The sequence below is a fragment of the Bidens hawaiensis genome, unplaced genomic scaffold, assembly GCF_021521415.1.
Source record: "Bidens hawaiensis isolate Kalapana, Puna unplaced genomic scaffold, B.hawaiensis_p1.1 tig00000780_1, whole genome shotgun sequence".
In the NCBI taxonomy this organism is placed as follows: Eukaryota; Viridiplantae; Streptophyta; class Magnoliopsida; order Asterales; family Asteraceae; genus Bidens; species Bidens hawaiensis.
The window spans coordinates 5,303,257-5,330,305 of NW_027491045.1; the positions used below are offsets into that span (position 1 = coordinate 5,303,257).

Consider the following 27,049-nt stretch of genomic DNA (forward strand, 5'->3'; position numbering starts at 1 on the left):
ACAATAAATTTCAACATTTTTCTCCATTAATAACATTAAAAATCACTCATTTTCAACATATATTTGAAATTTTGAATAGCACTAAAAATTAAACTCAAACGAATCAAATCAAATTTCGAATACAGTTTCGGGTATTGAATTCAAATTTGTAAGTTTCAAACCGATTCAACTAAAATATGACTCTATATTATTAAAAAGAATAAAAAAATTCATGTATACGTTGTCCCGTTGAAATAAGTTACACGGTATAAATTTTGTCCCAGTGAAATCGACATGAAGTATCAGTTGTTAATTCATCGTACACGCTATGTAACGTTTCAATACATATATTAAATATCTATATATACTACAGGTACAAAAACACAAAAAGTGTTATTTATGTTTTCAAAAATCAAAATAATACATTTAAAGAAATACAGGATTACAGGCCCATGTTGCACAATGATGGGCCTGAGTACCTCTGGAAGAACTTAAATACTCATAGCCCTGAGTTGCACTTGCATTTGCATACATATATCATACATATATCTTTAATATCATGTGTTCAATAATTGCAAGATCAAACTCAATTTGGTTCATTTACTCTTCATAGCTACCAAATTCAAATAACCTGTATGCAAAAATCAAAATTGTAAGCAAACTGATAGACACATAAACGTGTTTTGTGCGCGTACTTTTAATAAATAAACGTGTACCTGTCATTTGGTAGCGGGAAACTAGTACATCGAGTTAAGATGACAAGAGAGAAACCATCTTGTTTACAGACTCCGACCCGTGGTTATTTACACTCGGGATAATGTTTTCTGGAGATATAAATTTTACAAATTGTTTGAGTTCTGTGAAACTGCTGTGCTCGCTGTATGGTACCTCGTATCTGAATTAGACAAAATTAAACAAAATTAAGCTAACTAAATAAATTATAATATTTAACTATTTAGTTAATTATAACTACAAAAACAATATTAATGCACAAAATATTACCTTATAATTGTACCCTGCTGCCACCTCTTTCCTGGAGATGATTTCTTGCCTTTACTAAATGACCAACCGGTTGGAGAGAAAGCGACTATAAGACTATATCGACCCTGATTAAAAAACGATAATAATATTAAAAAAAAAAGAATAAGAGCACATGCTTAACATTAGTATGTAACAACATATCTAACTCATATTGTAAGGTAAATAATATTCACATAAAATTAATGACAATATTCGACTTCTGTGAAACACAAGAAAACAAGATAAGAACATGTCACAAACTTGTTATTTAAATTTAAGACTGAAGAACAGGAGTCTCTGCTAATGTTCAGCTATGGCAATAATAATTATTTATAAAAACCAATAATGTAGCATTGGTGGCAGCTGAGAATACTATTACAAGATTTAAATGGGCATGTAACAATACACAGTTAAGACACCGAACAAAACCTACTTTTTTTGGTGTGTAACTGTATGGTAGGATAATGTCCCTTTCATGTTACAACAACATGTTCTTATATAATAAACTTGAGTTCGATTTTCGTTCACATGGTTTCGAATTTTTTTTAAAATATTTCGGTCCAAAACTGAAACCTTCAACCCATTGAGTCACTATACTTTCTTTTCTTTACCCTTCTCGCCCCCCCCCCCCCCCCTTATACTTACTAACCCGTAGAATTTTCTGTTTAGTAAAAGGGCAATTTAGTCATTTTTAATATTTAAAAAATTAAAACCGAAAATTTTTGTATCGAAGGTTTAAAAGATGAAACTAAAGTGACTTAAAAGGTTGAAGGTTTCAATTTTTTATCAAACCATACACAAAAAATGAACTAAGCTCTATATAATATTACCTATGCGTATTTTAACTACCATAAGGCACAAAGAAAGTTTGAAAGGTGAAGTAGTTACCATATACATGTTAGATACATGTTTCAGTCTTTTGAAATTTGCGAGTGTCCACATGGGCACAACATGAATGTGGCTCTCTCTTTCATCTAAAGTTAGCCATTGCATATCTTCTTTTGGCATTCCCAAACATTCTAGAACCCGCATTTTTGCTGCGGTCACGTATATTTTCTTTTTGAGAACACGAGCTACCTCCATGAACACCCTTTCTTTTCCTGTTAGATAATGGGTCAAAATTACTTCGGGTCATAGAACGGGTCAAAACAGATTGCGCCAGCCCATATATATACATACTTGGATTCTTTTTTTATTTATTTTACATATAAATAATGTGCTACGTCTAATCACAAAAGCAATTTAGAAGTTTCTTATGCAGTCAAACAAACGGCTTTCAACCCATTAGCCTGTTTGACTTTGACCCGTTTTTACTCTTTTAAATTATGTAATATGTTGTGTAACCTATTCAATCTAGAGATAAAGCATAACCCAAATTAATCCATTTTTAAGTTAACGGGTCGAAATTCCTACCTCTACCGGTATTAGAGTGAGAACCTCGTTTAAAAAAAACCTTACCGATTGTATAGCTGCCAATCAGAAACAGTGTTTTGGGGTTAAAAGCTTCAGCTTGAATAGCCTCAAGAACATATTGGATTACAGCCTCTTGCTTTGGAAAGTCATACTGCCAAAATCATTAATACATGTATACAACCTTCAGAACAGCAATAATAAAAAAAATCAAAACTTTGTAATTGTAAATATTCTGTTTGAATACCTGAGGATCACAATAAGTGGTATCTAAAACAAGAGTATGCACACGTGTCTGCAAACTACATATTTGTGTCATGTCTTCAGTAAACCGAAAATCTCCCGTGTGTAGAACAGCCTATACATAAAAATAATAATCAACTCCAGAAAAATGACAAATATACCAAAAAAAAAAAAAATCATCAACATGATACGTACTTTACCGTTTGGTGGTTCAAACAAAATTATAATGGCACCAGGACAGTGATTAGCATCAAAGCATGTTACATCAACTCCATCAATATTTATCTTTTGATTGAGAGGTAAAATTTCGATTTTCGCAAATGGGATCCCAATTTTAAGATTTACAAGTTTTGCGGTAATTAAGGAACAATAAATCTTCCCGTGACAGAAAGATTTTGTAAGACCTCCATAATCTGCAGGATCATATGCAGTAAAATTTATAAATTAGAATATTTGTGAAACAAAATTTGGCTAATTACAATATAACAATGGCAACAATTACGGTCTGCGTGGAAATGAGTAAGAAACCAATGAGAGCAATCCCTTCGCAGATATTTAAACGCATCCTAACAAAAATGTAAAAAATATTAGAATACTCGTAAGAGAAAAAGCAACAAAAAAAGCTCAAATTTCAAATGCATGTCTAAAAAATTAGAGCTCACCACACGAAAGGGTGTTCCAGTAATTGAACACCACGATGGCGTATCTCGAAACTTTTTATTTGAGAAATTTGTTTTATTCGCAATACGTTTATTACCATTGTTTGAGTTAGTTTTTCCAACTTGTGCTTGTGCTTCCATAGGACTGCTTTTTCTCACTTTTCCAGCAAAACCAGGAAAAAAATCTGTGATTAATTTATTCGTGACTGTTTTAGTCTCGTTTTGTGGTAATTTTGCAGGTATATTATTCACTTCTTCGTGATATTTGGCTGTTAATTCACTAATAGCATGAACAATCTTCTTCCTGGGACCAAGAGCAGTGATACCCATCTTAAATAAATCCTACAAGAATAATAAAGTTCAAAACTTTACTTATTTTTATAACAAGCGACGATAGTATTGTAGTAACAAACGATGGTTTGACCAACCTCATCAGTCAACCATTTGAGACTATCCCAATCGATTTCTTCACGATTAAAAACTTCTTCATACCGAGATAAGTCAAGACTTTGCAGCCATGCTGTGATAGGAGAAACATGGTGTGTTTGACCTGTTGTTTGATCCGGAGCTAGACATGGAGGGTCATCAAGAACTTGACCGGATGATTCCATCACATGATCATTGTCAGGAATATTAATCTACAGAGTGTATGGACAATCAACTTCCATATAAAATGTAATTATTTACTCTTTCTTTTCTGCAAACTAGGAGTGTAACCGAGCTCGGCTCGTGAGTCATTTTTTCAAACCCGGGCTTGGCTCGTTTATTATTTAATACTTATTAATTATTTTAATATAAATTTAATTATTTTTATATATTTTGAAAAAAATCTTAAAAGAGCCAAAACTCGGCTTGAGCTCGGGTGTGCAGTGTTCAACTAATACATAGGAACGCGAGCTCTAGCTCGATAACGAAACGAGCTTTGTTTGAGCGTCGGGCTCAAAAAAGCTCAGCTTTTTTTGAGCTTTTTGCCTATCCGATCTCAAGTAGCTTAGCTCGTTTGCACCCCTACTGAAAATCCTTAGCATTGTATATAATTTAATACAATAAGTCACACAAATTTGATATGATTTACTAGAAAGAAATCAAGAATGCATATTATGTACCTGCTCTTTATCAAGACATTCATTAGTATGAACTTGCCTCATCTCATCACTCAAATCACTAATATCACTCCCACACATCGGACAACTAATAACATCACCGTTATCGTTATCGTTATCATTATCATCACCGATATCTTCAACCTCCTTTTCTTCCGAAGAACAACACAAATCAAGCAACACATCAAGCTGAGTAGTCCCAGTCTCATACCCCTCAATATCTGCATCCACTTTCTCAGACGCATTTTCACAAACACCTGGTCTGCACTCACCTTTCGACCCGAACAACAGCCTCGACTCAATCGAATTCGACAAGTAACCAAACCCATCGTTCAATTTCTTCTTGGTACAGAGTACCGTCGGCTCAATTGACTCCAAACCTGGATCCGAATCAAGATCAAATGGGTTTTTAAGGTTTTCAAGATTCTCTTTACCGGGACAAAATTGGGTCTTTTTGGGCTTCTTTGATGGCCGATTGATGTGGGTGTTTGAGGGTTTTGGTTTTAATTTGTGTGATGAAGTGGGTTTTGTTTGGGTTTGTGGTAATGATTGTAAAGATTGAATTGGGGTTTGGAAATCATCGTCGTCGTTGTAGATTAAAGAAGAATTGGGAGTTTTCATGGTGTTGGATTTGGGGATTGTTGACGGCGTTTTTATCAGGTGGAAGAGATGATTTGGGGTTTTTTTTCAAATTCGTTTTATGGAGGGAAAACGGAAGGAAATGAACGTGAATTTGATCGGTTTCGGTTTGATAAGTTTAAGCATGCAATAGTATTGACACTGGTATTGTATTGTTTATGATAAAAATAAAACATATTTAAAATGAAGTGTGGTTGGTTGGTAAACATGCGATGAGGTTGTGAGTCGATGCGAATTTGATTGATATCGGGTTACGTCACCGCTAAACAAGAAAATAAGTTCATCAACGTCAAGATACAACTATTTAACATATTTAAAACAAAAAAATGCGCGTTGCGAAAGCGAACTGACTTGAATTTAGTCGGTGTGAATGGTATCGATAAAGGTGGGCAAATGAACCGGTTAACAGAACTGACCAGAATATCGAACCAAAACCGAACCAATTTGAAACCGATTATGTAGAAACCGGTTTGGAACCGATTAAAACCATAGGTTTGGAAACGATTTGTAATTTCTCCACCAAAACCAGTTAACCAAACTAAAACCGATCAAAATTTGAACCGAACCTGGTCAAGAAACCGGTCACCGGTCATAAACTGGTTTTGACTATTGTTGACCAAACCGAACTAGTTTCAACTCAATTCGGTTTTGAGTTTTAAACCGGTTTATGCACCTTTAGGTACTGACACTAAATTGTAAACATAAGTTAGACCTAAAAGAACATATATCAAAACAAAAAATAAAAATATGTATCTTTTATGACACATCTAGGGTATGGGTATGTTTGACAAAACTAGCTGCTATTGTAGCTGGTGGCTTGAAACTTGTAGCTGGTAGATGTTTTGTTTTTTTAAATATATTTAGATGTTTGGTAGAGTAGCTGAAGTTAATAAAATATATAAAATTACTAAAATGGGCATATGGGCATAGCTAAAAACAAAAATATGATCTTATTTCCATTTTTCTATGTTAAAATTTTAGAAGATCAAATTTATTACAATGTGTTAATTGTTAAATCGACAACTAAAAGAAGTTGTTACCAAATGAAACCTTCCTCCTTCTAAAGTTATAAGAGATTACATTTTGCATTGTGTTTTATTTTAACATGCGAATAAACCGAAATAAAATTTGAAGTGAAAAACACAACCTTCAAATCTAACAACAGATACACGAATGAACACCGTGATATTCAGTCAGTCTGAAACTACCTCACTCTCTCTCTCTTCACCATCTATGATCGATTTAGATAGCTAATTTGGGGAATCAACTAGTACCAACAAAAATCACTTTCGAACATTGAATCAACTTCTCGGTGTCCCAATCAGTCTAAAACCTCCCATTTTGCGCATGCTAGGAGATCGATTCTTAAAGTTCAGACTCAAAGTAATCGACTATGCGATGTCATCATCGTGGAAGGGGTAAGATGACACAAGAAAATAATTTTTTCTAACGTGTGTTAGTGAAAAGGATGGTCCGCAAACTTTTGAACTAATCTTATATTTTTAAATAAAACATATTCAACTACTAATATGATGTTACCGTAGAGACGTTAAGTATTATTGTGATAGGTTAACAACCTTTAAATGTAAAGTTTAAACATGTAAGTAACTCTGTGAATGGGTTGGTTTGGGGCGGTTTTGAGCCAAGCCTATAACCATAGGTCCATAACCGATATGTCAGTTAATGGATAACTATAACCATAGCCGATCCGTTATATCGGTTTTGGTTAATCGGTTTTCATTGTTATAGCGAGTCGGTTATGGGCCGGTTAACCGTAACCAAGACAATGTTATTGAGCCTAATACCAAATATTAAAAAAACACGACACGACACGACATAATTCAACAAAATATATAATTGTTAGTATTAAAACCAGATATGAAAAAAAACAACTTTGAATAATGCATCAATGAAATTCAAGTTAATTCGATTACTAACGTTGAACCGAAAACATAAAAATGGTACAATCCGACAATGTGTTTGGTGAAAGTTAATCCCAAACAAATTGTTGGTTAAATAAATGGGTCGGTTCGGTTATGGCGTGTTTGGAATTATCCTTTAACCAAAACCGACCCGTATTTGGCGGTTTTCAAAAATTTATTAAACCGACCCATTGATTATGCCGGTTATCGGTTAAAATCAGTTTGGTTATGGCGGTTATGATTCGGTTAACGGTTATGGAGGTTAAGTTGCTCACCCTTACTCACATAGCACCCTCTACTTGTAATGAAATCGAAAAGTGTTCAGTTAGCCAATAGTAAAAGTGTTATTTCATCTTGAATAGCATGGGCGTAGGCAGATTTAGGGGAACCGGTTCGGCCGAACCCGTATAAAATTTTGTTTTAGTGTATTTTGGCATCGAACCCGTAGAAAACCCAAACCTAAGGTCGCCCGTCCCTCGAATTTTTCTGAACTCATAGGAAAATATTTCTAGATACGCCACCAGGATAGTTAAAAATGCAATTGAAGTCGTTTTTACATGTTACTAAGATCTGTAGGTGAAAGAAAAAACAAAAGACTATAAAATTTAGACTGAATTTAACTAGTTTTGAATATTGATAAATGTGTAGAGCGCTCGCTTAGCATGCGAGAGGTACGGGGATCGATACCCCGCATTTCCACTTTTTTATTTACCCACAGAGAACATTTTACTTGTGAGGAACTCAAGATTAGCTTGTTTATTAGATGGACTTGTGCCGGGGCTTCATATGCCGAAATTGACCAGCATACAACAACGTATTATCATTTATCAGAAAGCAAACGACATTGTTATTCTCATGTCACAAACTAAAAGTTTACGATGACAAGATTATGGGGTTTTATGAGTAATCTTACATACAAATTGAATCCTATGGATATTAACCTTTATTTTTAGTGTAGTAATCAAACAATTGGATTCTGAAATAACTTTCCTTTCGAGAAAAGGATGCAACAATTCGCAACTTCTCCGCGTATTCATGCCATTTTCTACAATCTAATATTTTGTCTGATTAGAGACGGAAAGCCCTTGTGTACACGCACATATCAACATTATAACCACACTAACCCAATATCTTATACACATTGGATTATGTAGTGGGACAAAAACCCGACAAAATGCTTAACATGTGATTTTAGTACTGATGGTTGAAACGGGCGGCCGGTTCAATATATATTAGGTTCTTTTTAATATTTTATAACGTAATAATGTGTCAAAATATGATTATAAAAAAGTATAATATTACTTTACTAATCTAAGCAAAATTTTAGAAAATCTATTTGAGTTAAGAAAACCCGTGAAATCCAATTGAACAACCAAAAAAAAATATGTATGTAATTTATATTATTATTTTTTGGCTTTTCTTTTAAAAATAATTGCGTAGCAAAATGACCTGTATAACATATATATTGTTATTAAATGTGACAGCTGCTAGAGTAAAAATTTTGTTATTTGTACACCATTTGGTTAAATTTTTTATTTATTATTTTGTTACTGTGAAGATTATAACATGAAGATAATATGTATTACATACAAGAAAAAAAATTACATATATATTTATTATAAACGTAAATCATTGAATCATGAGCAATTAATACACTTGATATTAACAAAAGAAAAGAATCATCATTATTTATTACTCACTAGCCAGAATGACATTCATATGAACTTTAAGATGGTCTTCTATGATATATAAGAAATATCTGAGAATAGATATAAGGGATATGTTTACTCTTGATGATCAAGATGATGTGCATGTACCGTTCGAAAATTAATAAAGATGATGTGCATGCATTGCAAAATCACATCGCGTACACTCATAGAAGAAATTGTCCCTGCGTATATCCCAATCGCACCGCCAGCAATTTCTACGGTTTCTTGGACTCTTCTCGACGAACAAAAGAGGGTGGTTGTGAAATTTATTTTGATGAGTATACTCTTTAGAACCACCTTTCCCACTCAAGCCATAAAAGATAATTGATTTGGGTAGAGGTTCTAACCGAACACAAGCTGGAACACAAGCTGCATGTATTGACTGGGCACATTCATGACAATGATAGAAAGAAATATAAGGATTAAGTTCTTTCACGCAAACTTCACAAAAATAATCACATTCATGGTTTTCTACTGGGGAGGAACTTAGGGTCATCGCGTGCTTGTCATACCTATGCCTAATTGTCTTCGGGAACGAGATAGCACACTCACGGTGCAGATGAAAATTACAAATAGAGCAACTAAATGAATCTTCTTTAGACTTAAAACCATACAAACACATACGACAATAATCTTTCTGCAATCTGTTCTCAACTCTCGAAAGTGGGTGATGCGGATGAGATTTGTGTGTGATTCTTTCATTTACGAGAGCACAAAAAACGTCCACTGAGTAAAAATAACAGTATAAACATTTGTAATAAAATCCTTTGCAAAAATGGTTGCAGACATGACAAAATGCATTACGACGACTTGCCTCTTTGAAGAGGTATGTATCCGCCTCAACACCGAGCAAGGCGGGTCAACCCACAAGATATAGACAAGAGGCTTGAAATCAAGACATTACGAAGGCACAAAGCCAAAACCTATGCGCATGGCGCATATCACATATGCTCAGGCATCATATGCCCAGGCACCACACATGCTCAGGCATCATATGCCCAGGCACCACACATGCTTAGGCATCATATGCCCAGGCACCACATATGCTCAGGCATTACATATGCTCACGCATATCACATATGCGCATGGCGCATCTGCGCGTGGCACATATCGCATGCTCGTGCATATCACATCTGCGCATGAAACATCTGCGCGTGAGAATAAAGAGAAGACCTCGCGCATCCTCAGGATAGGCGCGTATCACACATGCACATAATCAACCTCATCCTTATCCAAATCAGGATTAGGGCAACCTTGATTGTGCACGTCAGACAACCTTCCAGAAGGTATCTTTTTAAGGAATAAGAATATGCTGATGTTGACAGCTGCCAAATGAAAGGTGGACAACTCAGCATAACCCATGTGCTACCATGTGATTATAACCAATGAGAAAGCACCAGGTGTCCCAGAGGACACGTGGCGCAGAGCAATTGGAGGAGGCCAACAAGGCTGAGCCTAATCAGTGGAAACCCTAGCACTATAAATACAGCATCAACTCCACAAGGAAAACATCATCCAACAATTCACAGTTACAGCCAGTAACATATTCGTTCACATTCATTCACATTCAATCATATTCAATCACATTCACTCACAGGCAGTTACAGTCAGTAACACACACAATCACAGCAAATTACAGAGTATTCAGCTATTAAGCAATACTCTCCAGATTTCCTTACTCTGATATTATTATCTTCTCCCACAAATACTTATTCTCACACCGGAGGGTTACCCCAAAGAGGACCCCTCTGTCCCTTTCTGAGGGCTAAGTTGACGGTGCTGTTCATTTTGTAGGTGGAAGAACACAGATCCAAGAAAACCATTGGTGAAATAGTATAATCACACCCGAGGAAAGTAGATCGTCTACCAGTGAGTCGATCCACGTCTCTTCACTCTTGATAGAGAGAAAGGTTATGCCTTGATTTACCTGCATGGCCGTTTAGTTTTTTTGGCAACCGTGTGCATAACTCATGGAGAAAAAAATTGCATTTGGATGTGTTGCACTTGTAAAAGACCATGTCCTTGATTGGCCTCAAACATCCATCGCATAAATCTTCAACGTTAGTCATTGTGTCCACAAGAATGAGTGGATGTTGATGACTCTCATGAGTTATGCTCTTCGCGTTAGTTTCTCTGGAAAAGAGCTTTGTGAACATGTTTTCAGTTTGATCGAAGAACGGGAGATGTAAAATTCTACTACTACGGTCGTCGTCTTGATACTTTTTTGAGGTTCCAACCGTACCTAATCATGAACCATCACTAAAATTGAATACAACAATGAAACATAAAGAAGGAGGAGCTTATGAGAGAACCAAAGAAATGAATGGAAGAAATATGTAAAATATTGTTTAAATTTTTATCTAATACATTGTCAGTACTAAATAACTGAAGTTGAATTTCGATCAAATAAGATGTCACATAATTTGACACTAATGTTACAAAAAACTTTTATATAAATTTGATGTCCAAATAAGTTCATAAACATTTATAAAGAATAAGTAGAAATATTAAGGATAAGTTCACGTAGATTAGAAAGAAAGGAAAACTTAACATAGAATAAAATTTGCATAAAATGGTATACATTTATCAGAAACCTAGACAATATTTTACATTTTTATGCAATTAACCATTACCAAAATAAGCAGTGTATTTACCTGAACTGGAGGGTTCATATTTTAGATTTGTACATTTAAGATGAACATAATATCTGCATTTGTCGCACCTATAAACCCAAAGATACTCGCTATCATCAAAGGAATTATCACATACACTACATGTAGGATCAAATTTTGTCTTTTGATATACTCTTGAAAATGAATAAGTAAGAATGATTGGATGAGTGTGAAAGAAATAACCACTTGTGACATCTTGAATCAGTAATCTTTTCGGCATGAGACGACAATCACTATGCATAAGGGAACTAACACAAGTGGAACAATCATAGAAGACCCCTATATGTCCCTCACCACAAGCATCACATTCAGTTAAAATTTGTCTTTGCCTACAACTGGGAATTAATGGGTGTTGGTGGCTAGGGTGATAAATAGCAAGGTATTGTACCTCACCCATACTGGAATTTAAGCATATGTTAAACATACATATAGAACAATGATATCGGAGTGGTTTATACCAAAAAGTTCTTCTACATATATGACATCGTTGTCCTGGTGACTCGTGTTGTCCTGGTGACTCGTCTATAAAAAGGGTAAGAATATGTGCACTATGTGAGGCATGTTGCAACTCTATTGGAAGCTCTCCACATAATTTGTGAAGTAAGTAGTCACATTGATCACATTTATAGTAATATCTGTGGTAATAAGTGATTTTTTTGATGACGACGACAACATGGACTTTGAAAGGCTTGCTTGATTATCGAATCTTCCTCATCATCGTATACTTCTTGATCATATGGATATTTTGGATTCAAATCTATAAGGGTTAATGAATGACCAGGTTGTAACACCGTCATTGGTATGAATATATTTCTCTAATTTTAGGATCCTATCTAGGACTTGACAATGGATCAAAGGAAGAAGAGGATATGATTTTTAAGGGTGAACTAGATAACTTGATAGCAAAAGAAAAGATCGATGACAACTAAGATTGACACAAAGGATTATATAGTAGAGAAAATTTATGTGTGAATCTTCCTTCAGTTTCTTTTGATACAAAGGTAAAGGTTTGATATAAAGGTAAAGGTATAAGTATATTTTGAGTTATACTACCAAGCAACCTTACCTTTAGAGCATTTATGTAAATGACTATAAAAATAATTTCTCTTATATATAAAAATTAGAGAAATACATTCGTATGACTATTAATTAAGAGGCTATCAAATAGCCCCTAAGTTAATAGCTTGATTCGGGCGTTTAAAAGGTAAAAGGATTATAAATTAATAAGGTTCGCTAGCTATAAAAAAATTGAGTATTAATGACATCGAGTTTGTAATAAGATTGAACATGTAATAAACATTTAAAAAACAGCATAGAGTTCTTTCTAAATAAGTGAATTATATGTCTAAAAAAACTATCATGTGTTTAAAGCTCATATTAGTTTTTGGATATTTTATGGATCTTTAGAAATTCCTAAAAATTTATTACTTATAAATATAACAAAACATTTATTTTAGCTTGTTGTCTTATTAAAGTTGGAATAGAAAACATAATTGAATAACAAGTGGTGATTTACCCATGTGTTACGCGACGTTGCAGTGACGCACGAGTTAACAAAAAAATTGATGGGCATTATCTATGTTCGTTAAGGTACTGGAATGAAAACGAAAAAATAAATTCGTTAAATTAAGATATTGAAAATAAAAAACCAAAATAAAAAGATATGCTTGTTAACTATACAGGAATGAAATGGACTATTTCAAAAAGAAAAAAAAACGTGATTTTTTTCATTCTAATGTTTTTCATTCCTTAGGGCAAGAATTTTTTTTCTTTCTTTTTTTCTTCAAGATATGTAATGATAACTTACCGTTTAATTTTACTTGTTTTTTGGTTTGATATCTATAATAACATCAATCCTACTAGAATAATATTTTTTTTGTTGGAATACTTTTTTTATTTTCAAACTTAAATGTAATTAGTTTTTTTTAATATTATCCGAGGCTTTTTTTTAACACTTTATCATGCCTAATCTTCAATTTTTATTAATTTATTTTTTATACATTTTAATAATTATGCACTAAATAGAAACAAAATATACATTTAGATTCACTAAACATGAAAAAAGTTGATAAATAAACACTACTAATTTCTTAAAATATAAAAAAAAAGTACAACAAATGATTATCTATTTCTAAATATAACATGTAGACATGTAGAAAGATATATTGAATTAAGAATATTAAAAGAAAAGGTAGAATAAAAACTTAAATCGAACAACAACAGGGTAACTATTTTCGTTCATCATGAGAACCAAACATGATAAGTTGATATATAACGAAATGAATCATACCACTCCACTCCACTCCTTCCCATATTTCATTCTTTTGTTATTTCATTCAGACGTCAAACACAAACCAAAAAGACGCTAACGCTAAATGTTCAAATGATTCTCATTGACATGCTCCAGGACATTACGTGACGTGTAATCAAATTATCTTCTTGTTAAAAGAAAAAAAGAAGCAAAGTAATCTTCTTTCCTTTATTCTATCCTTAGCAAATTCAAGTCTTACCTTTACTTTTTTCATAGCAATTTATCCTCTTTCTTTTATTCTTTTCTTAGCAATTTGTTTTTCATATTTACATGTGTTAAGATTATTTCTTCCTCCGTTGTCTTTTGATCAGAATTAAACAAGAAAAAAAAATTTATTTATAAAACTAAAAAAAGCAAAAGACTACTATTAACGACTTCATCCGTCAACAATAAATGGAAATATAGTTGCGACTTGCGAGTAATCTGATATGTGATATATTACCAAGGGATTATAAACGGATAACCTACAACTTTTCTTAAAAAAAAGCCTATTGTTATTTCCATCTCACTAACTACAAATTTCCGCAATACATATATCTAAATATAATGAGGGTTCAGCAAGCAACTACATAGCCAAGATTACACATTTATTTTTATGTGCAACCTTACAAACAAATTGCGTAAGAATGAATATATAATTATATATATTTTTGTATGTGTGCATTATGACCATTTATATTATAACAGATTAAAATGACCATTTATATTATAACAGATTAAAATAGTTAATTATACTTTATTATATATTAGTTTGGTAATTGTTGATAAACCATATTACCTTTAATTAACTAATAAAGGGTTTCCGACTATATATCTGTTTTGGATAAAAATCAGCTAAGGATCAAATATCCAAATCTGTAAAGTGAGGTATAGTGCTAATACGATAAGAGCGAATGCATAATCGAAATCTTGATGAACACAATGATTTGATCACGAGGGAAAAAACCCTTGATTACGATAATCTTACTTCGGTCAAAAACTAACAAGGTAATCTTTGGTCGAATCACTTCGGTCAAAGATTAACGAGGTAATCTTTGGTCGGATAGTACGCGATTATAATAATCTTCGGCACAAAAAACCCCTGGACGGTGAAAACTATCACCGTCAAGTTTATTAATCGTAAAAGGTGGTTACAATGGTGGAGATTATGATCAGTGATACAATATTTTCTAAGTGTGTGTGTATTGCTGGCCTAGCTTCTTTATTGGATGATTATGAACATGTACTATGTATAGGTAGTGTGCCTTAACTGATCATAACTCAATGGGGTTATTAATAATAAATACAATTAACTATTTTTCCTAAAAATCCGCCTTTATCTTGAATATAATTGTAACAGCCACTTTGACCCCGTGCTCCATCACTCAGGCTGCAAAATAGGTGGTAGACCAGGTCTTCTAGCCGTTACATATGTTATATATAATGTTATACACATGAAACAATCGTTAGTAAATAATAAGTACTGAGGATCCTTGATCCTGACGGGATCTAACTAAGGATCATTGATCCAAGAACATATGCCAGGATAACGTATCCACAGTGTCAAATTTTTGTGCACTAACAATTGCCCCCAAAATGGCGGTTGTGATAAGATTACAACTATCATTTTGCCTTTGAATTCAAACTTCCTGCAAAAACATATGAGATTTGATAAGATGGATATAATTGTCACATATCAATGGAGTTTCCTTGGAAACTTCCCTTCTGGCTGTATATCCTTTTTCCTGCAAATCCTGAATAACTAGTAACACTTGTGTAACCCGGGTGGATGGTCCATTTTTTTGAATGGTGAAATCCGGGTTAATGATTTTTGGTAATTGCAAGTAAGTTTAATAAATAGTATCTTTTAACTATCTGTTGATTGTCTGTTATTTTGAAAGTTTGTTTGATATAACTTTAGTCTTGTTGAAAGTTTTGAGAAATATTCTTTAGTAAAAAGTTCTTAGGATAGAATATCCTTGTAAAAATAAACCTGGATCTTAAATCCTTATAAAAAATAGATTGAGAATAATGAATCCTTATATCTATGAAGATATAAACTGAAATCAAATAAGTGTAAATCGATAAACAGAAATCATACCGTAAGGTCTGGTTAGACCTAAGTTACCATAAGTATTGATCCTTTTGCAATCCTTATAAAACTAAATTAAAGGATTTTGAATCCATAAGTATTGATCATTCGATGATCCTCAGAATCTAATTTATGATACATGATGCAAATAACTTATGATATTATCTGGGATTAAACCCAATAAACTGGGGACAAGCCCATAAAATAAACTCGGTACAAGCCCATGAATCTGGGGACAAGCCCGTGTAATCTGGGGACAAGCCCGTGAACTGGGTACAAGCCCGTGTAATCTGGGGACAAGCCCGTGAACTGGGGACACGTCCAAACTGGTGTTAAACTGGGGACAAGCCCAAACTGGGGACTGGCCCAAGGATACGGATGTCAACTAGGGACTCGCCCAAACCGGGATTTAGCCCAAACATGAGTGACGTGAAAACGCCAAAACCTTAGCTAACATGAATATGTTAGAAACCTTTGTCTTGAGATAACGTGAAAACGTTATAAACCGGTGGTATGGTACGTCTACCATAAATCATAGGATCCTCCATATAGCCGAAGACAACGAAATTGTCAACCACTAAGCGTGTACTGGTCCCGCTGCCCCGGACTATACGTTGGATAGCGTGCGCTCCAAACGAGAGTGTAGAAACTCTAATTTATAAGAAAGGTGAAAACTTTTAAACCTTGGAGGGTATGACCATCGGGGGTCATACCCAATCGTGGGCTAGGCCAAAGAAAGTAGCGATGTACCTTAAGCGTGAGGGAGAGGTGGCCAACCTCTTAGACATTGAACCTCTTATTGAAACCTGCATTGTTACTTAAAAACTTGGAAAAGACAAAAGTTAAAAATATATTATCCTTGAATTAATAAGAATCTGAAAAGGGTAAGTGATCAGATAGATGTTACCGATTTTAGGATCCTAAATCATTTAAGGAAACTCGATCCTGATCAGAAAAAGTACTTCTTGAGATGGACAGCATTTCATGCTCTTGGTAACCTGTTGCCTTCCATTGTGAGCAAATGATATGCCCCATTTCCTGCCTCCGATTCGATAAGATAAGGACCTTCCCACTTGGGTGCTAGCTTTCCATCTGCCGGGTTGGTTGTATTTTGGAAGGCTTTTCTCAATACCAGATCTCCTTCTTGAAATCTTCTGATCCTTATATTTTTGTTGTATGCCCCAGCTACCCTTTGTTGATATGCTGCCCTTCTGATCTTAGCTAGGTCTCAGAGCTCATCAACAGTATCTAGATCTTGGAGAAGGATTTCATTATTGGTCTCAGGATCACGGATGCTTGTTATAGCAGTAGGAACCACCATTTCTGTAGGGATTACAGCTTCTGATCCAAACACCAATGAGAAGGGTGTTTGACATGTTGCATTCTTAGGTGTTGTTCTATCAGTCCAAAGAACATAAGGAAGTTCCTCAGCCCACTCGTCTTTCTTGGATCCTAGCTTCTTCTTCAAGTTGTTGATGATAATCTTGTTTCTTGACTCTACTTGACCATTGGCTTGAGGATGAACTGGTGTAGAAATGATCATCTTGATGCCCCAACTGTCACAAAAGTTAGTGGTTCTTTTCCCGATAAACTGGGAGCCATTGTCACAAACAATTTCAGAAGGGATACCAAATCTAGTTATAATATTTCTTTTAATAAAGGATATAACTTCCCTTTCTCGTACTTGCACGAATGCTTCTGCTTCAATCCATTTAGAGAAGTAGTCTGTCAAAGCAAGCATAAAGACCTTTCCGCCTGGTGCCTTTGGTAGCTTGCCTACAATATCCATTCCTCATTTCATGAAAGGCCATAAAGAGGATATAGGATACATAGGTTCTGTTGGCTGGTGAAGAATGTTTCCATGCCTTTGGCAAGCATCACACTTCTTTGAGTATTCCATAGCATCCTTCTTCATTGTTGGCCAGAAGTATTCAGTCCTAAGTATCCTGGAGAATAATGCTCTTCCCCCTGTGTGGTTGCCGCAATCTCCTTCGTGGAAGTCTTGAAGTACCTCTTGTATTTCAGGATCCTCAATGCATCTCAGATAGGGACCTGCAAGAGATTTTCTATACACAATATCTTGTAAAATAATGAATTGTGATACCTTTAATATGAAAGCTTTAGGATTTTCCCCTGTAGGGATCTCTCCATCTTGCAGGAATTTTTTGATTGGAAGGATCCAAGATCCTACTTTTGAAGAGGATGGAGGATCCGTATGTTATCCTGTGCAATCCACTGTTAACTTCACGGATTCTTGTTCTCCAATTGCCGGAGAGAATATATGAATGATGGGTATCTTTACATCATCCGGGATCTTCAATGATGATGCTAAGTTTGCTAAGGAATCTGCCCCAGCATTCTCTTCCCTTGGTACCTGTATTATACTAAACAATTCGAAGGATTTTGCCAATTCCTTCTCAATTTCTAAATATTTGACCATATTCCCACCTTTCACAGTATAAGAACCGTTAAAGTGGTTAGCTACTAACAAAGAATATATATATATATATATATATATATATATATATATATATATATTTGAAGATACCTGATCCTCATGCTTTTGGCTAATTGTAAACCTGCGATCAGAGCTTTATATTCTGCCTCATTGTTGGTGGCTTGGAATGCACATGCAATGGACTGGGGTATTATGTCCCCCTGCGGCGATTTTAGTAGTACGCCCAAACCTGTTCCTCTTACATTAGAAGCTCCATCTGTAAAGAGGATCCAAGGATCCTTGGTTTCTTCTAGTTGTTGAACTTCCAAGTCAGCTTCTTTTTGCATGTCGCTACTGAAATCAGCCACAAAGTCTGACATTTCTGGTTTTCTGACCTTGCATTTCCTGAGATAGCCAAGTATAGATATAAGGATTCTCCATCCACAGGCTTCATCAGAGCTGGAGCTGAGGATAAGTAATTCTTCAAGGCTTTGAGTTCAGCCTCATGCTTCTCGGTCCATTCGAACTTCTTATTTTTCCTAAGAATGTCGTAGAAATCTTTGCACTTCTCGGAGGATCTGGAAATGAACCTGTTGAGAGCAACTATTCTTCCTGTCAGTCTTTGGACATCTTTAGCATTTGCAGGAGACTTTAGGTTGATGATGACTTCTATTTGCTCAGGGCTTGCTTCTATCCCTCTTTTAGTCACCATGTATCCTAGAAACTTTCCAGCCTTAACACCAAAATGGCATTTTGACGGGTTCAACTTCATGTTATACTGGTCGAGGATATTGAATGCTTCTTCAAGATCTCTGAGGTGACCCTCAGCTCTTTTTTATTTCACCACCATATCATCTATGTTGACCTCCATAGTCTTGCCTAACTGATCCTTGAACATCATGTTGACTAATCTTTGATATGTTGCCCCTGCATTTCTTAGTCCGAACGGCATAGCAGTATAACAACATATGTCGGTAGGAGTCATGAATGTTGTATCCTCTTGATCAGATGGTTCCATCTGAATTTGTTGAAATCCAGAGGAAGCATCCATAAAGGTAAGCATTTCATGTCCTGCCGTTGCATCCACCATGGAATCTATATGTGGTAACAGGAAAGGATCATTGGGGCATGCCTTGTTTAAATCAGTAAAATCGACACACACCCTCCATTTTCCATTCTTTTTAGAAACAACAACCACATTAGCTAACCTCGGCCTTAAGAAGTTTTTCAACTTCTTCTTGTATGATCGCGTTCCTCTCAGGAGAGAATTTCCTTCGCTTCTGATGGACGGGTTTAATAGAATGATCAAGGCCCAATTTATGAATAATTACCTCCTTAGAAATACCTGTCATGTTTGAATGTTTGAAGGCAAATGTGGATTTTTTTCGCCTTAGGAAGGATATTATATCCTCCTCGATTCCGCTGGGGATACTGGATCCTAAGAACACCTTTAATATGGATCCTAGGGATCTAAGGATACTTTTTTAATGTCTTTCTCCCGAGCTTCCAGTACATTCCTAGGATTTTGCTGTAATTGCTATGCTATCGTCTGTTTAGTTGCCGGCTTCATGGATGAAGAATATTAATTCTTGGCTTCCACTTAGTCACCATCTATCCTTACTATTCCCAAAGGAGTTGGTAGTTTAATGCATTGATGGTAAGTAGAGGCTACAGCCTTCATCCCATGTAGCCAAGGCCTGCCAAGAATAACATTGCAACAAGACAGATTGTCAATAACACAAAATTTTTGGTAAGAATTTAACCCTTCGATATATATTGGGAGGTTAATGTCCCCCAATGTTTTATTGGTTTCACCACTGAAACCGACTAATACTGATGTTCTCGGGATAATTTCCGAGTCTGGAATGTTTATTTTCTGAAGCACATCGTGTTGGATGATATTGACTGAGCTCCCACCATCTACTAGGATCTTGCGTACATAATTGTTAGCAATAAATAAAGTGACAATCAAACCGTCATGGTGTGGATCCTGGATGTTTGATTTGTCTTCTTCATCGAAGAAGATCCTTTTGTCAGTCGTTAAAGTGGTGGTTATAACCGGTCATTCCCGTTATCTAACTTGGTTTCCTTGGCGAGCTTCTTTGCTGCAGAGAACGAAGTTCCACATATGTCTGAGCCTCCGGAGATGAAGTTGATTACTTGAGCGTCTGGTGGGGGCGGAGTTGTTTTTTGTGGGACATCTTCAGGATCCTGGATCCTCGACTTTTTTCTTCCCAATAGTTCTTTGAAATGGCCTTTGCTTAGGAGGTATCCAATTTCCCTCCTTAAACCAATACAATCATCAGTCTGATGGCCAAAGTCTTCATGGAATGCACACCACTTTGACTTGTCTTTGAAGAATGTTGTTTTCTGAATTTTCCGAGGCCACCTTGATTTCTCTCCAAGATCCTTCATGGCATAAATCAAACCATGAGTATTAACAGAGAAGTAATATTCAGAAATACTTGGGTAGTCCTCATCATCATCTCCTTCTTCAACTGCACGGACGTTTTGGTTGTTGAATTTGGAGTAAGGCTTCGAGTTATTGTTCCTGAATAAGGATCCTTGTTTCTGGTTAGGTGACTCTTGTTTTGCTGGAGCTCCTAACCGTTCCTGGATCTTCTTATCATCCTATAGCCTTATAAATCTGAGTGTCCTGTTTCTGATCTAAAGTCCTGCAAGGAGTCATCACAAGATCATCATAAAATGGGGAGCCCCTTTGAAGTCCCATCTTGAATGCTTCAACAGCCGTAGCCATATCAAGATTAGGTATTTCTAGGGCTTCCCTACTAAACCTTGTAACGAAATCCCTTAAGGATTCATCATAAGGTTGGAAAACTCTATATAAATCACTAGTTAACTTCTCAAATTTCCTACTACAAGAAAACTGGCTGTTGAACAAATTAACTAAATGTGAAAAAGATGTAACAGAATAAGGAGGAAGACTTAGCAGCCATTTAAGTGCAGATCCTGTTAGTGTGGATCCGAAACCTTTGCATAGGCAAGCTTCCTTTAGTCTTTCAGGAATTGGATTGATCTCCATCCTTTCCCTATACTGAGCCATTTGTTCTTTCGGATCAGTGGTCCCATCATACGCCTTCATGTTGGGGGTTTGAAAGCATTTCAGGATCTCCGCATCGCATATCGGTGGAGCAAATCTGGACAGCTTGTGGCTCCCTTCTGGTATTTCAGGAATTGGACGGACCACTCATGGCACGCTGGATATCATATCCTTAAGCTTCTGAAGTTCCCCAGCCATAGCCTAATTGATACCTGTATCCTGCATAGAGCCAAGGTTAGTGTCTAAGGATATGTGATTATAGGCGTTACCTCTTGGTTGGTTGAACGTTGGCATCCCATAAGTGTAGTTAAGATAAAAGGCATCTGCTACAGTAGCAGGTCCACCAGAGGCAATGGTCTGCATGGGGATAATGTCCCCTTCATGGACCTCTAAAGACCTTTGATGGTGAATTCCTGAGGATCCTTGATTCTGCCAGAAGGATCCTTGATGTTGGGAGCTGAAGGATCCTTGAGGATACAACCCAGAGGATCCTGGTTAAGGATGGATGATCCTTGTTGAAGGAACGAGGATCCTTGGGTTTGCTGACCCACGGACCTTTGTTGAAGGATAAATGATCCTGGCTGAACGAACAAGGATCCTTGAGTTTGTTGACCCATGGACCCCTATTGAATGATAGATGATCCTGGCTGAAAGAACGAGGATCCTTGAGTTTGTTGACCCACGGACCCTGGTTGAAGGATGGATGATCCTTGCTGAAGGATCGAGGATCCTTAAGTATGTTGAGCCACGGATCCTGGAGTAGTGAAATCTAGCACCCTAGGCATCAAGGGAGTTTGATCCTCCGCTGGCCTCTTTCTTTTCTTGAGATCTTCAATTTCATGTAGGATCCTCTGGTTGGTTTTGTTCTGCTTCTCCATGTATGCCTTAACCTGTGAAAACATTGCAGAAACATCATTGTTAGATTTGACCACTGAAGTGGCATCAGTGGTTTTCGAGTTCTGGAAGACTGGAATTTGTGTCTTGTTTCCAGGAGCAGCAGCCCTTGGTGCTCCCGTGATTGGCGGAGGCATCGGCGGCAAAGTCCTTGCTGAGAGAGAAACCGAGGATGGCATGGTTGATGAAACAGAGGTTTATTGAGAGGCCATTGCTTGTGATACTGGTATGAAAGGTTGAAAATTGATAGGAAATAATCTGGATTATAGCACCAATTGCCCCACGGTGGGCGCCAAATTGTTTTGGATAAAAATCAGCTAAGGATCAAGTATCCAAGTCTGTAAAGTGAGGTATAGTACTAATACGATAAGAGCGAATGTATAATCGAAATCTTGATGAAAACAATGATTTGATCACGAGGGAAAAAACCCTTGATTACGATAATCTTACTTCGGTCAAAAACTAACAAGGTAATCTTTGGTCGAATCACTTCGGTCAAAGATTAACAAGGTAATCTTTGGTCGAATAGTACATGATTATAATAATCTCCGGAACAAAAAACTCCCGGACGGTGAAAACTATCACCATCAAGTTTATTAATCATAAAAGGTGGTTACAATGGTAGAGATTATGATCAGTGATACAATATTTTCTAAGTGTGTGTGTATTGTTGGCCTAGCTTCTTCCTTGGATGATTATGAACGTGCACTATATATAGGTAGTGTGCCTTAACTTATCATAACTCAATGGAGTTATTAATAATAAATACAATTAACTATTTTCTAAAAATCCGCCTTTGTCTTGAATATAATTGTAACAGCCACTTTGACCACGTGCTCCATCACTCAGGCTGCGAAATAGGTGGTAGACGAGGTCTTCTAGCCGTTACATCTGTTATATATAATGTTATACACAGGAAACAATCGTTAGTAAATAATAAGTACTGAGGATCCTTGATCCTAACGGGATCTAACTAAGGATCATTGATCCAAGAACATATGCCAGTATAACGTATCCACAGTGTCAAATTTCTGTGCACTAACAATATCTTAAAGGGGAACTCGATCAGGATGACAAACATGTCGACTACATCATACTCTGCTGCAGATACTACTCTCCCTACTGTAATAGGTTCGTAGGTTTATTATTATTCATGTTTTCTAGTACTTACATGAGGCACTGTTCAACAAATTTAACTCTATGACACCACAATCAATATTTCTTATACATGACATCACAACCAGCCATCCATTTAGAGAAAATCAGGTTGCATACATTAGCATCTTCTCATTATACTCGTTACATTTTCTCTGATCTCAATTTTTGTCTTCTCTGAAACAAGACCGTCCCCAATTTACATGTCAAAGAAATCCCCTATATACAAGCACATATCAAAATGAGTAATTTTAGTGCTGGCTGAGATGGGTCGGATCAAGAACTAATCTTTTTAGTGTTGGTTGCTGGTTGAAAGGGTTAAGTCATGTTCGGTGGCCGAGCAATGTTTTGAAACACACGGAGTTATAACACTAAACTGGAATTTGAGGTCTTAACCGAGTAATGTAGCTGTGTGCAAGATGATGGAGTTGCTTGAGAAAATTTACTAATTTCGATTCAATGGTGGTTTAGATAAATGGGTTCAGATAAATTTACTATTATATCGAGCTAATCCTCCTCCTAGATTTAACATTTTGAAGTGGAATAGTTGGGTGAATCCTTTAAAAGTGAATGTAGTTGCTTGGCGTGCTTTACTTAACCGACTTCTCACGTGTGATAATTTGTTGAAGAGAAATGTGCTCGTTGGCCCGGTGGTTTGTAGATATATTAATTATAGAGGAGGAGCTATTGTGAATGCTTTTTACATCTGTGACATTTGGTTAATTTTTTATTTAATTTTTGCTGCTGAAAAGATCGATACTAAGATGTATCACATACGAGAAAGTAAAACGAAAAAGAAGAGATTGTGTAACATGGCCGGTTGCCCGGTTTCCCCTTTCCATGTGTTTACTAAATTTTATTTTTAAAAAATATTACCTACTATTTTTTTTGCATTATGTAGGGTTTGTGCCCATACCTTCTATTTCACACATTAACCACGTTATCACCCCATCAAAGGCACCAAAGTGTGAATGACATTTGTTTACTCAACTAATAGTAAATTACTCGGTTATAAGCAATTAATACACTTTACGATTTAAAAGAAAGAAAGAAAAGAAGTATCATTATCTAGAATGACATTCATATGGACATTTATCTAGATCTATAAAAAATATATGAGAATATCTATATGGGATATCTACTATATATGATACACAGGAACTTTCTCATTAAGATGGGATGCATGCATTGCAAAGCCACATCTCGAACAACTCAAGGCGTGAGGGTCCTTCGAGAATCCACGAAAGCACACCCGGCAATGACCATCACTTCGATCCTCTTTGGAAAATGAAAGAGGGTGGTCGTGAAACTTATTCTGATGAGTACGATATTCAACACCACTTTTCTTATTTAAGCCATACAAGTTATATGATTTGGGTAGAGGTTCTAACTGAGCACAAGCTGAATGTACAGACTGGACACATTCATGACAATGATAGAAGGAACTATATGGATTAATTTCCTCCTCGCAGTCTTCACAAAAGTAAGCACCCTCATGGTTTCCTATTGGGGAGTAACTTAGGGTCATCAGGTGCTTGTCATACCTGTGCGTAATTGTCTCCGGAAATAACAAAGCACACTCACGATGTAGATGAAAATTACAAATATCGCAAATAAATGAAGATTCTTCTTTGGACCTGAAACCAGACAAACACATACGACAATAATCTTTCTGCAATCTTTTCTCAGCTCTTGAAAGCGGGTGACCTGGATGAGATTCGTGTGTGATTTTTTCAATTATGAGAGCACAAGAAACGTCCATTGTATAATATATACAGGATGAACAACTGTAAAAAAAACCTTTGCAAAAATGGTTACAGACCCGACAAAACGCATTAGGACGACGTTCCTCTTGCAAGAGATAAAGGTAATGTCTTGATTTATCCGTGTGACCTTCTAGTCTATTAGGCAATCGGGTGCACACCTCATGGAGAACAAAGTCACATTCGTATAAACACTTGTAGAACGACATGCCCATGATTGGCCTCACACAACCATGGCATAAATCTTCAACGCCAGTCATTGTGTCCACAAGAATGAGTGGATGTTGATGACTCTCATGAGTTATACTCTTCGCATTAGTTTCTCTGGAAAAGAGCTTTGAGAACATGTTTTGAGTTTGATCAAAGATAGGGAGTTGCAAAATAAGACTACGGTTGTCGTTTTGATAGTATTTCAAGGTTCCAACAGCACCTAATCATGAACATTCACTGAAAATGAGTGCAACAATAAAACTTAAAAGAAAGATGGAGATCATTAGAAAACTAGGGATGAGATTTTCTTCCCCAATACATGTACCCCTAGTTGTTTAGTACCTGTACCGTTTATGGTACGGATAAGGATACCAAGATTTACAAAATTTTGGTATGGGTACATTGATGGGTACAGACATGGGTATTTTTAGTACTCGATACCCGTTGGAACATGTTGGCTTTTCTTAGAATTTCCAAAACTCATAACTTTAACCGTGTGTAATATCTTCTTGCGGTTCAAGCCTCAAGGCTTCAAGTGGGCTTTTCAAAACTATTGATAATCAAAATATTAGCAATTCTAATCAAACCAATCATTTTTAGTTTCGGCATATTATATTTTGGTTGTGGTATTATGGTTTTGGTATTATAGATAAATGATTGTTGGTACCGTACCCGTAGATGTGTATAAAATAATCTGAATTCGAAACCGGACTAAAAAAAAACCTGAACCAGGTTTTTTATACTCAGGTGTTTAATATCTGAACCTGTACCCGCCGCTACCGTAAGGTATGAACAAGGTATGCATTTCAGTACCAAAACCCATACCCGAAACCGGACTTAATTTGTATCCAGTAATACCTGAAAACCGGAAACAGTTCTATATCCTGAACCGAGTTTTTCTAATACCCGAAACCAGGTGTTTCAAATACCCGAAATTACCCGAAAAATACTTGAAAAATGCCCCAAACAAGTGCAACCCCTTAAAAACCCAATCTAATAATATATGGCAGAAAAAACCCCGAAAATAGACTTTTTTTCAATACCTGAAAATAGGGATTCAAATATCCGGTTCTATACCCGACCCGAACCTGGTACATAGGGTATGGATCTTAAAGACAATACTCAGACCCGAATATGACCACTACCAATTTTCCAATACCCGGAACCATACCCGGAATTGGGTATTAGAAAAACCCTATTTGTGCATCTCTACCGTATCGGCACCCATACCAAGTTCAGTGGAGATTTTTTTTAGAAAAAGAACAAAGTTATATCACAGAGAGTATCGTACCTAAAATACTCGTACTTGTGCCCATACCCGTACCATAAAATTCGGTACGGGTACCTAGATTTACTACTAGTTTTCGATACATGTATAGATACTAGTACAGATATGATACCGATCTCATCCCTATAAAGAATCAAAAAAATAAATGTAAGAAATATTTAAATTGTTTGAAATTTTTAATAACATACTGTCATATTAAATAATTTAAGTTGAATTTCGATCAAATAGTTAGAAACAATTTTTTACCTATTACATAATAGGTTATTATATTAGAATTATATTTGAGTTAGGGGGAGAGGGGCACCCTCGACAAACACAAATAGGGTATATACCCTAATAGTCTTAACACTGCCGCCGTGGGTTTAACTTGCAATTCGGTTACTCAAATCATGAATTGGTACCAGAGAGAGCGGGTAATTTAGTGAAGTGTTTCCTATTGATACGGAGGTGGGTGACGCCCATCTCTTTTTCTTTCATTCATTTCTTTGGTTTCCTCTAGGGAT

At 36.0% G+C, this 27,049-nt stretch overlaps 2 protein-coding genes across 2 annotated transcripts; both read right to left on the minus strand.

The window, feature by feature from the left end:
- Positions 1 to 432: 432 nt before the first annotated feature.
- On the minus strand, positions 433 to 5,120 carry LOC143537431 (uncharacterized). The gene is made up of 11 exons (XM_077031208.1): positions 4,418 to 5,120; positions 3,740 to 3,949; positions 3,315 to 3,653; positions 3,155 to 3,218; positions 2,848 to 3,065; positions 2,657 to 2,767; positions 2,458 to 2,563; positions 1,888 to 2,099; positions 982 to 1,085; positions 696 to 874; positions 433 to 610 (listed from the first exon to the last, which is right to left on the minus strand). Exons 1-10 carry the CDS (start codon positions 5,033 to 5,035, stop codon positions 730 to 732), a joined length of 2,127 nt encoding a protein of 708 aa, XP_076887323.1. The 5' UTR covers positions 5,036 to 5,120; the 3' UTR covers positions 433 to 610; positions 696 to 729.
- Positions 5,121 to 24,426: 19,306 nt separating this feature from the next.
- LOC143536246 (uncharacterized) lies at positions 24,427 to 25,308 on the minus strand. The gene has a single exon (XM_077030284.1). The coding sequence runs from the start codon at positions 25,306 to 25,308 to the stop codon at positions 24,427 to 24,429; it is 882 nt and encodes a 293-aa protein (XP_076886399.1).
- Between the last annotated feature and the right edge of the window lie 1,741 nt (positions 25,309 to 27,049).